This window comes from Macaca thibetana, chromosome 5 (assembly GCF_024542745.1).
Source record: "Macaca thibetana thibetana isolate TM-01 chromosome 5, ASM2454274v1, whole genome shotgun sequence".
Taxonomy (NCBI): domain Eukaryota; kingdom Metazoa; phylum Chordata; class Mammalia; order Primates; family Cercopithecidae; genus Macaca; species Macaca thibetana.
Window position 1 is genome coordinate 138,300,340 of NC_065582.1, and position 13,289 is coordinate 138,313,628.

General features: G+C 39.4%; 1 protein-coding gene across 3 annotated transcripts in view; it reads left to right on the top strand.

Annotated features, from left to right (window-relative positions):
- The window catches only part of TEC (tec protein tyrosine kinase), a 137,290-nt gene that overhangs the window by 100,355 nt on the left and 23,646 nt on the right, over positions 1-13,289 (top strand). For all 3 annotated transcript variants that reach the window (XM_050790138.1, XM_050790140.1, XM_050790139.1), the window contains 4 exons: positions 839-967; positions 2,617-2,657; positions 3,291-3,463; positions 8,613-8,678. In XM_050790138.1, the coding sequence (XP_050646095.1) occupies positions 839-967; positions 2,617-2,657; positions 3,291-3,463; positions 8,613-8,678 (409 nt within the window). The remainder of the gene's footprint in view (positions 1-838; positions 968-2,616; positions 2,658-3,290; positions 3,464-8,612; positions 8,679-13,289) is intronic.

The window sequence follows — 13,289 nt, forward strand, 5'->3', positions numbered from 1 at the left end:
GCATATTGAAGATAACTTCCCTTTCTAAAATCTGATTTTTTTCTAGTAGTGTATCGTTTCTAAGAAAAGCACACTCTCATTTAATGTGTAATATATCTGAAGGTGATAAAGTACAAGCTTTTATGATAACAGAATTTGGTGTTTTCTTTTTTTGTTTTTATTTTGAGATGGAGTTTCGCTCTGTCACCCAGACTGGAGTGCAGTGGTGCGATCTCAGCTCACTGCAACCTCCGCCTCCTGGGTTCAAGCGATTCTCCTGCCTCAGCCTCCTGAGTAGCTGGGATTACACGCACCCATCACCATGCCCGGCTAATTTTTGTATTTTTAGTAGGGACAGGCTTTCACCATGTTGGCCAGGCTGGCCTTGAACTCCTGACCTCAGGTGATCTGCCCTCCTTGGCCTCCCAAAGTGCTGGGATTACAGACATGAGCCATTGCGCCTGGCCCAGAATTTGGTATTTTCTAAGAAAGTGCCCATGTAGTCAACATTTGGTGTGGATGGAATGACATATTCATGAAGGGTTTAAATGGATAATTTGTCCTGCATAGTCCCCATTGCTTCTCCTGCAGAACAAAATGGTGGCAGGTTGACTTTTGCCATTATCCATCATTGGTGTAGCAGCAGTCATTTCTGCTAACAAGGGTGCTTCACACACAAATAAAGAGGAGGTCAAAGAGAACTATAGAGCTTTTCTGAATGCTGAGTCGTATGATCTAAGGGAGTTCTTATAGTAAACATAGTATCCAAGGAATAAGAAATGATTGATACTGTTACTTATGAAACATTCTGTAGTCACTTTTGTATTTCACTAATCATTACTATATCTGTGAATTACAGAAATAAAGAACAACAATAATATTATGATTAAATATCACCCTAAATTCTGGACAGATGGAAGTTATCAGTGTTGTAGACAAACTGAAAAATTAGCACCTGGATGTGAAAAATACAATCTTTTTGAGAGCAGTAAGTATTCATTTTATTCCATAATTATATTGTGCTTAGAATGAACATATTATTGGTATGGTAAGAAAGTGACATGGTTTTGATTAAGTACAGCACACTTTCTAGTACAGTGTAAATGTAGGGTAGGTGTGTTTTTTAAGAAAAATTATATTTAGTTACAGTGGGAACTTCTCATGGAATCAAAAGGTCTATTTTAGGAAGCTTTTATCACAATACTGAATCTTGTTCAAAATGAATCCATTGAAAGTGTGAGCCTAATGTGGCACTGTCAGCAGCTTTGAAAAGCATTAATGTTCTTTAACAAATAAACCAAGATGTGGAGCTAGAAACCTCATGTAGCAGTGCATCCACAGTCTGATTAGGGCTGTTCTCATTTTGATGGGGTGTAGCAGTATGGATTTCAGTAGTGGCTTCAGTCTGTTAGAACAGTAAGATGTCATAATGATACTCATATGTAAATGTTGAGATGAACAACAATGTCTAAGGTTAATTTTGACACCAAAGACCCTTATAAATCCTGGGAATGAGAGACCCTTAGTCATAAGCTAAAAATACATGGAGATTGTTAAGTTACGAGTGCTGTAATAGGACACCCATAGTAATGATTGGATATACTGTTTCCTGCTGGTGCCATGCAGAATGCCCACTGGGTCCTTCAGAACTGACAGAGCTTCTGGATATGAGCAGAACTACTACTTGGCAGGGATGCTGTATTATGAATGAGACCAGAGCAGATGACCTTCTCAGTCCATCCAGCCCTCAGTTCTATGAGTTCTGGCACCCTGATTCTCTTGGGATATCTTGACATTAACTTAGCACATTAAAGAGGAAGCCCAAGTTTCTAAGGCTGTTATTGTTCCCTATATATTTTTTAATGTCTTAAGGTTTGGTACTAGTGAATGCACCGTCTGACCTGCTGCAAAAAGTTACAGTGACTTAAACTAGAGTAGACTAGTTTAAGTCATGTAATAGTTTAAATAGACTTAAACTATTTCAGTCTCATGTAATAGGTGGGTGATAGGTGGGTGATCTGGGGCTGGGGGTATTCCTGCAGTGGTTCCTGAGGTTGCTGCAGCTCTAGCAGTCTCTCTCTTCCTGGAAGCAGAAAGAAGGGGGTCAAGGATGCCCATGGGAAATCCTTTTAGGGATGAGATCTAAAAATGCACACCCCATTTGTACACAGAGTCCTTTGATTAGAATTTGGTTCCATTGCCACACCTAGCTGGGAAACAGTCTTTATCTTGGGTAGCCATGTGTCAGCCAAAACTCTAGGACTGTGGACTGTAGAGGAAGGGACAGTCAAAGCTGATTAATTTCTCAGTGTTGTCATGATATCAATGTACCGTTTGATTCCATGAGCATTGTTGAGTCCCCAGTTTATGCAGTGGTGGGAATACAAAGAACTGACCTGGCCTCAATCCCTGTGGCATTTATAGTCTGTTCAGAAAGTCAGTAATACAAACCAGCTATAATAGCAGTTTTTAATTCTGTTCTAGAATAGAGATACAAGCAGCATACACCAGAGTTGGTTAGAGTGTGCTGCTTGTCTATGTGTTAATTCCCACTTTTCCTTAAAACTACCAATATCTTATTTTTATCAATTATTGGTAGATAGCATTTTAATCTGTTTTTGTTGTTGGCATTTTCAGGTATAAGAAAAGCACTACCTCCAGCACCAGAAACAAAGAAGGTAGGTGGTCTTTAGCTTTTGAGAGTTAATCTTTACATTTTAATTCTGTAAGTCTTAAGTTTTGATAGTGTTTGTGGCTTATTGAGTATGGGGTTTATTCATTGATGTGACACAGGTTTCCCCTAGGACCATCTCAGAAACAGATGTGCTATAGCTTATTTCAATTTTTTGTAGTGTCAGATAATACCAATTTAATTGTATGAGATTTTACCATTGGAGATCCTGTTATCATCTGGCATTTTACCTCTATTTTCACTTAAAGAGTTATATTAAGAGGAGTGGGACTTTAGAGAAATATTTCAGTCTTAAGACCATAGTGTGACAAAGAAGTGACTTCACTGATATTATGATATGCCTTTCAGGAGTGGGGTATAGTGGAGAAAACATGCACTTTGGACCCAGTCAAGACCTGATCTGATATGAGTGACTTTGAGTGGGTTACTTAAATCATTGTTACCTTAGTTATGAAACAGGAATTACAATACTTTTCTCCATGAGAGTTTGTTGGATTATAGTAAGTAGACTTGAGGTTTCTACTTTATTCTGTGGTGAAGTATGACTCATTTAGCATTTTGATTCATGATCAATTTCATATAGAAGACTAAACTTTCAAATGTTATCTTCCTTGTTTAGCGAAGGCCTCCCCCACCAATTCCACTGGAAGAAGATAATAGTGAAGAAATCGTTGTAGCCATGTATGATTTCCAAGCAACAGAAGGACATGATCTCAGATTAGAGAGAGGCCAAGAATATCTCATTTTAGAAAAGAATGATGTTCATTGGTGGAGAGCAAGAGATAAATATGGGTAAGTATTCCCTCTCTGTGTGTGACATGCAGTGGGTGGGTGGGAGTCAAGTGTTGAGGGAGAAGAAGATGAGTCGTAACTATCGTGTAATGAGACTAATTCCACCAGCCATAAATGGAAGCACACCTTATTACTTTGTAGTAACACAGTCTTTTCTTCGTGGTCACTCAATAAATGCAAATTGAGCAATCACTTCTTTTCAAAAGTTAGAATACATTGGTCTCTTTCTCATCTGATACATGTTTAATTTGATTATTTTGACCTTGAGGGAAATTAAATTTTATATTTTGTCCCCACCTGCCATAAGTAAGTAACCTTAGATCTTTCTAAGAAATAGTTTATTGTAATTTTTTTCTTAGACTTTTTCTCTCTATATATGTACACGTGTGTATGTGTGTGTGTATGCATACACATACACAGTGTAATGAAGCCTCTTCTCACTTTTTTCTCTCTCTCTGTCTCCATGAATATATGGAGGAGTAAAAGAATATATATATATATGTATGTGTGTGTCTATGTGTGTGTGCATGTGTTTGTGTGTGTATATATATATAATATATATATATGTACATGCAGGAAATTAAACAGCAACCTTTTTTTTTGTACAAGATAATTTAGGATTTAAAGAAAACAGTCCTTTCAACCCTATCATTGATAAATGTATGGGCAGATAGAGGTAACTATAGGGTATGAGTATCTTGCAGGCTTCATAAGCAAACTCTGTATCCTGTGTTTACCTCTGCAGTACAATCCCACTTATACTCTGAGTTCCAGTGGATGAGAAGAGGAGAACTTTTTGTCTTGCCAGAGCACACTCTTCTTCCACCTGCCTTCTCACGTCCCAGCCCCATTCCCAATTTCAAGTCGCTGTTCCTCATTTCACTTCTGGAGAAGCAGTGGAAACTTCTGGTTTAGGCAGGATCCTTCTCTTCTGCTTGATTCCTAGGCATGGTGCATATCTGAGTGCTGTTTTGCTGTGCATTATTAACTTATTTGCAACTCTTAACCTTTTATTCCATGTTTACAAGAAGGTTGTCACTGCTTCTCTTTATCAGATGCTGTGTAAGATTGATTTCTATTTTTAATTTTTTTTTGTTGTAGAAATTTTCAGACGTCCAAAAAGTATGTAATAGTATAATGGAATCTCTTGTTGCTTGACTTCAAAAATTACCAACATTTTGCCAGTCTAAATCCTTCCTTTTTTTCTAGAATATTTAAAAGAAATTCAAGTCATCATGTTATTTCACTCCTAAATCTAAATTCTAAAGACTTAAAAAAAAAACAACAACAAACAAACCACCATGTCATTATCATTTTTTTCCTTGTAAATGTTATTTATTTATTTTTGAGTTATCTTATTTATTTTTATTAATCTTTCTTATACATATGTATAGCTCACATTTGTTTCCATGTTTAATATTAGAAGTGTTTTGGTCTTTTTTTTAAGTTATACTTTATGTTCTAGGGTACATGTGCACAATGTGCAGTTTTGTTACCTATGTATACATGTGCCATGTTGGTGTGCTGCACCCATTGAACTCGTCATTTACATTAGGTATATCTCCTAATGCTATCCATCCCCCTTCCCCCCTCCCCATGACAGGCCCCAGTGTGTGATGTTCCCCTTCCTGTGTCCAAGTGTTCAGTTCCCACCTATGAGTGAAAACATGTGGTGTTTGGTTTTCTGTTCTTGCAATAGTTTGCTGGGAATGATGGTTTCCAGCTTCACCCATGTCCCTACAAAGGACATGAACTCATCCTTTTTTATGGCTGCATAGTATTCCATGGTGTATATGTGCCACATTTTCTTAATCCATTCTGTCACTGATGGACATTTGGGTTGGTTCCAAGTCTTTGCTATTGTGAATAGTTTCGTCATTATCATTCTTAATCATAGTATTTTAAATAAGATCATCTGTTGACGTTCCCTTAATATTTTTGGACCTGGAGGAAGAGTACAAATGAAAATCCACATAACATATATGTAAGTATTTAGAAATTATAAATCAAGCTAACAAACTTTATCCTCCAACTTGACAAATACCCTTTCCTAGTGACAAGAAAAGCATGGTTTGGATTTAGAACTCTGTGCCAGAATGTTGCAGTGCATGGAAAGCTGGCTCTGGGGGCTACCTCTCTTCTTTCTTCCCTCCTGCCCTGGCTCTATCTCTTGTGTGCCATATGGATCTTCCAACCTGTAAACCCACACTCTTACCACGTGGCCTGCAAAAGCTATCCCCCATCATGGCCACACCTTCAGCCCCAGTGAAAGGGAATGCACATGGCCAGCCAGCACAATTTGTTTTTTGGAAGATGGACCCAGCAGAAGGCCCATGTAGGCCTTGGAAATGAGCAGGGAATTCTGGGGTCCTAGTTACCCAGAAAGGAGCATGGGAACGTAGGTCAGAGGGAATATGCACTTTCACAGAGCTCTCAAAAGTGTGGGGTCGGAGCAAGAGCTTCTCTGGCCCACGTGTGAGGATGGAACCAATGATGTAACTCCAGTTTCCCCTGATTAGTGCTAATACTTATTTTTACGGTTGATTTGTTCAAATCAGGACCCACACACTGCATTTTGGTTAATATATCTCTTATGTTTCTCTTATTCTACATTTTTGATTTATTGATGAAAGGAGGTCATTTAACACTAAAATGAGCCATAATCTAGATTAAATGTATTGTTTTCTTGTGCTGTCACTTAATATGCCTGTGTTTCTTGTATTTCTTATGAACTGGCAAGTAGAGCTAGAGGCTTGATCACATTAGAAGGTGATATCTGGCTGTCCTACTTTTAATAATGCCAAGATTGCTTAGTGATTCAGGTGTCAGCCTTGTTCCTCTGTCATAAAGTTCTTCATCGGTGTTTACCCTGATGATTTGGGAGTTCATTAATGATTCTTTCTTAGAGTCATTATTTCATTAGGGATTACAAAATGGTGATTTCCTAATTTTGTCATTCTATCTGCATTTACTAGTTCTCTAAAGAAGAACTGCCTCATCTACCAATTCATGTAGTTCATGAAGGAAAGGAAAGATGAAATTTGGATTCTTAAACTTTTACTGATTTTCCAAATAATGAGTTGATGACTGAGCTTTCTCTTGTAATAACAATGCTAACCAACAGTTTATTTTTAGTGTTATTATGGATACTTATATATTTGGTTCCAATCCATTGCCACCATTATTCTTTTTGCTTGAATTGGCCAATTTTAGGTCGATGGTAGCTGTTTTTGGTAGAGGACCCTGTTAGTTTTTCTTTCCTACTTTCTGGCTCAATGAAATGACTCAAGTTATCTTGTATTTTTTTGGGGGGCCAAACTTACAATTTTACATTTTTATTTTCTTTTTTTTTCTTTTCTTTTCTTGTTTTTTTTTTTTTTTTTTTTTGAGACGGAGTCTTGCTCTGTCCCCCAGGCTGGAGTGCAGTGGCGCGATCTCAGCTCACTGCAAGCTCTGCCTCCTGGGTTTACGCCATTCTCCTGCCTCAGCCTCCCGAGTAGCTCGGATTACAGGCGCCCGCCACCTCGCCCGGCTATTTTTTTGTGTTTTTAGTAGAGACAGGGTTTCACCGTGTTAGCCAGGATGATCTCGATGATGGAGTCTCGTTCTGTCTCCCAGGCTGGAGTGCAGTGGCGCGATCTCGGCTCACTTCAACCTCCGCCTCCCAGGTTCAAGTGATTCTTGTGCCTTGGCCTCTGAAGTAGCTGGGATTATAGGCATGTTCCACCATGCCTGGCTAATTTTTGTATTTTTTAGTAGAGACAGGGTTTTGCCATGTTGGCCAGGCTGGTCTCGAATTCCTGGCCTCAAGTGATCTGCCTGCCTTGGCCTCCCAAAGTGCTAGGATTACAGGCGTGAGCCACCGCACCTGGACACAATTTGACATTTTTCTAAGGAGGACTGGCTCCTTTTAGTCACAAATGATATATAGGGACAGTGGTGATGCTAAGATTCTAATTGCTGCTGGATTGCCATTCCTTCTAGGCCTTTCTCAGTGCAACGGAGCTACCTATATGTACACGTGTGTGTGTGTGTGTGTGTGTGTATTATGAGTTCTTACTAATACTTTAAATTCAAATTTAAGATTATAAGGTTTCTACTCAATTTTTAAATTTTATATGTGTATCTCTTTTCTTATGCTGAAAACCTGAGCTCCTACTGACCTGAGAGTGCATCTTCAATTGTGATGTGTGTAAAAGTCATTTGGGGTAAAATTGGACCTTTTTTGACCTGACATAGGTCTTCTCAATTCACGTTGATTGGGTTATGACCCAAGAATTTGCTGTTTTAACAAGTGCCCCAAGTGATAATGACCGAAAGGCCAGGACTTATCCTTTGTGAAACTATTCTTTTTTTTTTTTTTTTTTTTTTTGAGACGGAGTCTTGCTCTGTCGCCCAGGCTGGGGTGCAGTGGCCGGATCTCAGCTCACTGCAAGCTCCACCTCCTGGGTTTACGCCATTCTCCTGCCTCAGCCTCCTGAGTAGCTGGGACTACAGGCGCCCGCCACCTCACCCGGCTAGTTTTTTGTATTTTTTAGTAGAGATGGGGTTTCACCGTGTTAGCCAGGATGGTCTCGATCTCCTGACCTCGTGATCCACCCGTCTCGGCCTCCCAAAGTGCTGGGATTACAGGCTTGAGCCACCGCGCCCGGCCTGTGAAACTATTCTATAAGAACTATTGAGGTATTAGAGTGGTGGGTGTTTTTAATCCAACACTTTGACTTTTCTGAATTAGTGGTTTCTTTAACACATATCACCAAAACTGTGAATTCTGGAGAAGTATTGTGGAATGTTGGAGGAGCACAGGACCTAGTCACAAGTCCAGAGTTCGAGTTCTGGCCCTGTTGCTGGCTAATTTTAGGACCTTGGGAAAAAAAATCCCATAATCTTTCTAAGCTTTAGTTTCCCCACCGGAAAATGTGTACGATAATGTTTGCCTAACCCAGAATTTTTATGGGCACCAAAAGTGAAAGTACTTTGTAAAATGTCAGATGAATTACAGATACTGAATTTTGAGGGGTCAGCTAGTCTTTCTTATAAGCTTTAAGCAATATTATGCTTTATTTCAAAAGGCAATAATTGTTCTTTCTTTTAATAACCTCCCAGTAAAGTAATCTTAGTTTATCTAAAGTACTTTTCTTATTTCTAGGAATGAAGGATATATCCCAAGTAATTATGTAACGGGAAAGAAATCAAACAACTTAGATCAATATGAGTAAGTAAATGTTTATTTTGTGAATGGAAAATCAGAAAGTTTTCATTTTCCTAATTATGTAAGGCATTTTGAAGATTAATGGATATCTTTCATGATTCTTTGAAGGGAGTGGGTGCTAAAATAGCCTTAATTCAGTTGTCTGATGTGGTAAAAGACTGAGAATTAATCTCTATAATATATTTTTCCTGAAGGTACTGTGTGAATGGAGTTACATAAGCTTATGTACATAAATTACATAAGTATAACTGAATTGATTCGAAATAAATCACAGATTAGCTGACTTTGAAATACAGATCATGTCCATTCATTCAGGATATAAGAACAGTTTCCAGAGTGGAAATGTTAATAAGAAAAAATTACTCAAATCAATTAGAGTTGACCTTTGTCAACATTAGTATATTTCCTTTCAATCTTTTTACGATTTTTCAAGATAGAATCATACTTATTTCCTCATACACTTTAATATTCTTTGAAAACATTTTCCTAGCTACATTTTATTTCATTTGATCATAAATTTATTAAATATTTCCTGAGATCTTAGCATGTATCAAGCATTATGTGTGGCCTTAGGGACATAACCAGGCAGATGGCACGTGGATATCCAATAATTTATGTAATCATTTCCTTATTTGTATGGTTTAGGTTGTCTTAGGCACCTTTTCTATATTAAAAAAAAATGGGGTAACTTCTTGTTTCTTATCTTAAACTGGATCTCTAAAATCTATGTGCTGGGCTAAAGGCTATACATGAACATTGTGAAGGCTCCTGACTCATGCTATCAAATTGCTTTCCAGATAAATTGTATTATTTATATACCCACTAGCAGTGTATGGCTAAGTTGTAATGTGAGGCTTATATACATCGAATGCTCTTTTATTGTCATTCTGAGGTGGTGTATTGATGCTTCATTCACCTCCTTAGAAACAACAGCAACAACAAGCTGTTTCCTTTCTTCATGTCCCTTGCTATACTATAAGTATACCTTAACATCTAAGAAAGGGTTAACAAATTCAAAAAGCCACAGCGCTCAGTGGGGTGTGATCCTCAAAGTAATTTTAGAAGTAGGAGAGAGTATAAACAACATATAAATAAAGTAGCATTTCTGCTCTTAAGTCAAATAGATTTTTGGAAAACTTATAAAATCGTTAGAATTAGGGAAGGTGCTAAAAGGTGAAAACTTGGGCCTGATTTTAAAGTGATAGCGTGGAGAACTGATTGAAATTGGGGAAAGAAGATGCTTAGAAGCCAGATAATCCTTATCTAAATATGAGAACTCCTTTTATGACTCATGTGATTTCAAATGAGGCTTTTCAATACTGAAGTTTATGATTTATGGCCACGAGTGTTTCAAATGTACCTTAATTTGGAAATTTTCTCTCTTCCGAGGGGTTTTCTTCCTCTGCATAACTCTGGACTTCAGTGTCCAGCGTGGGAGTGCCACTGCATTCTGTTCAGAGGCCAGGGAGTCCACATGGCCTTTGTACCGTGCCTGGTAGACGACCAAGGGGAAACCTGTTCCCATGAGGGCAGGCAGAGACCCTATTCTGTCTTCCTACTCCATGTTCTGTTTTGCTTTGTTTTGTTTTGGCCACAGCCCATCCTGTAACACAATTGTATTAGTCAGGGTTCTCTAGAGGGACAGAACCAATAGGATAGATGTATATGTAAAAGGGAGTTTATTAAGGAGTACTGACTCACAGTCACAAGGTGAGATCCCACAATAGGCCGTCTGCAAGCGGAGGAGCAAGGAAGGCAGTCTGAGTCCTAAAGCTGAAGAACTTGGAGTCCAATGTTCGAGGGCAGGAAGCATCCAGCACGGGGGAAGGATGGAGGCCAGAAGACTAAACCAGGCTAGTCTTTCCACGTTTTTCGGCCTGCTTTTATTCTGGCCGTGCTGGCAGCTGATTAGATTGTGCCCACCCAGATTGAGGGTGGGTTTGCCTTTCCCAGTCCACTGACCCAAATGTTAATCTCCTTTGGCAGCACCCTTACAGACACACCCAGGGGCAATACTTTGCATCCTTCAGTCCAATCAAGTTGACACTCAATATTAACCATCACAACAACTTAAATGTTTTCAGGAATTTACAAAAAAGAAAAAAAAAAAAAAAAGAAAGCCTCTGACAGCTGTGGAGTGAATAGTTCTTCTGCTGTTTGCTTGGGCCCAGGAGGAATCCCAGGCCACAGACTGTCACTGGGCTGAACTCAGGATTCCCAGGCCAGCAACTCCCAGTGTTATCAGTAACCTAGTTCTAACTTCCATAGCCAGTCAACAGTATAGGGAGGAGAAGATCACAGAGATCAGTGCTGGAAAAGAAAGCAGATTCATTGTGATGGTTAATAAGAAGATGTTCTTGGTGGGAAGACGGTAAAGGGAGAAGGTAACAGAAGTGAGAGGGCCCTTAGGACTGGAAAAAGCTTAGGATAAAGGCTTTGAGTGGGTGGCATAGTTAGAAGGGGCAAAATTAGAGAACAAGCTAAGGTGTATAACTGGTTGGTTTTATGTTTTTCCTTTGTTTCTACCTCTTGTCTTCTTTTCATGATTTATTCTCACCCATTCTCAAAGCTTGGCAAGGGTCTGGTTAAAAGATTCTCAAAGCTTGGCAAGGGTCTGGTTAAAAGATGAAATGCCCTCAAACTTCTTCTTTCCTTATTGACATTGCTATTTTGGGGTAACTAGCTAATCTGAAAAACTAATTCACGTTAGGGTTTTAATATCTAAGAACAATCGACAAATGACCTACAAATTCAGGGCCTGATTTCTAGATGTATAGTTCGATCATCAGAAAGTATTAGCCTCTAATAAAGCTTTTCTGTGGCATGCTTTTTTTTTTTAAAATCCCTACTCTTCAACCCACTGCTTTCGAATTCATTCCTTCCTTCTTTCCTTCCTCCCTCCCTCCCTGCTTTCCTCCCTCCCTTCCTTCCTCCATCTCTTTCACTCTCTCTTTCTCTTTCTTTCCTTTCTTTCTTTCTTCTTTTCTTTTCTTCTTTTTTTTTTTTTTTTTGTAGACAGAGTCTTACTCTGTCACCCAGGCTGGAGTCTAGTGGTTCAATGTCAGCTCACGGCAATGTCCGCCTCCCAGGTTCAAGTGATTCTCCTGCCTCAACCTCCTGAGTAGCTGGGATTACAGGTGCCCACTACCACACCTGGCTCATTTTCATATTTTTAGTAGAGACAGGGTTTCAATATGTTGGCCAGGCTGGTCTCAAACTCCTGACCTGAAGTGATCCACCTGCCTTGGCCTCCCAAAGTGCTGGGATTACAGGAGTGAGCCACCTCCCCCGGCCAAAGGTTTTTCTTTCAACCGTTGTATCAGGGGAACCTGCCCCAAATAATTCATGTAGGTTCTTTTCTATTTCCCTAAGTGTCGGCTGGTCTGAGAAATAAAGGGAAAGAGTACAAAAGAGAGAAATTTTAAAGCTGGGTGTCCAGGGAAGACATCACATGTTGGTAGGTTCCATGATGCCCCCTAAGCCATAAAACCAGCAAGTTTTTATTAGCAATTTTCAAAAGGAAGGGAGTGTACGAATAGGGTGTGGGTCACAGAGATCACATGCTTCAAGGGCAACAAAAGATCACAAGGCAGAAGGTCAGGGCGAGATCACAAGGTCAGGGCAAAACTAAAATCACTAATGAACTTCCACGTCCCACTGTGTACGCATTGTCATTGATAAACATTTTAAGCATTGTCATTGATTAACATTTACTAGCAAGCCTAGTAGTGCTGAAGGAGACTAGGGCATGTTTCATCTCTATCTACATCTGCATAAGGCAGACACTCCTGGGTGGCCATTTCAGAGGCCTCCTCTGGGAATGCATTCTTTTCCCAGGGCTGTTAATTAATATTCCTCACTGGGGAAAGAATTCAGCTGTTTTCGGTAATAAGAGAAATATGGCTCTGTCCTGCCCGGCCCACAGGCAGCCAGACTTTAAGGTTATGTCCCTTGTTCCCTGAAAATCACTGTTATCCTGTTCTTAAGGTGCCCAGATTTAATATTGTTCAAACACACATGCTCTACAAACAATTTGTGCAGTTAACGCAATCATCATAGGGTCCTGAGGTGATATACATCCTCAGCTTATGAAGATGACGGATTAAGAGATTAAACTAAAGACAGGCATAGGAAATCACAAGAGTGTTGATTGGGGAAGTGATAAATGTCCGTGAAATCTTCATAATTTACGTTCAGAGATTGCAGTAAAGACAGGCATAAGAAATTATAAAAGTATTAATTTGGGGAACTAATAAATGTCCATGAAATCTTCACAATTTATGTTCTTCTGCCATGGCTTCAGCCGGTCCCTCTGTTCAGGGTCCCTGACTTCCCACAACACTGTTGGGCCCTCTTTCCCCTGTCTCCCGACTGCTGCACTGGCAATATGGTTGTTCCCAGCATTGAAATTAGGCTTGGGTGTATATTCTACTTCAGGACCCATTGATTGGCGTAACAGTAGGCACATTTTAACCTCTTAGAATCAGTTTTCTCATCTTTAAAAGATCAGTAGGAACCATTTTAGTACTGCACAGGCTTTGAGACCAGACATTTGGTTCAATTTTGGCTTTGCTGTTTCCTAGCTGTATGCCCTTGAGATATGTTTTACTTCTC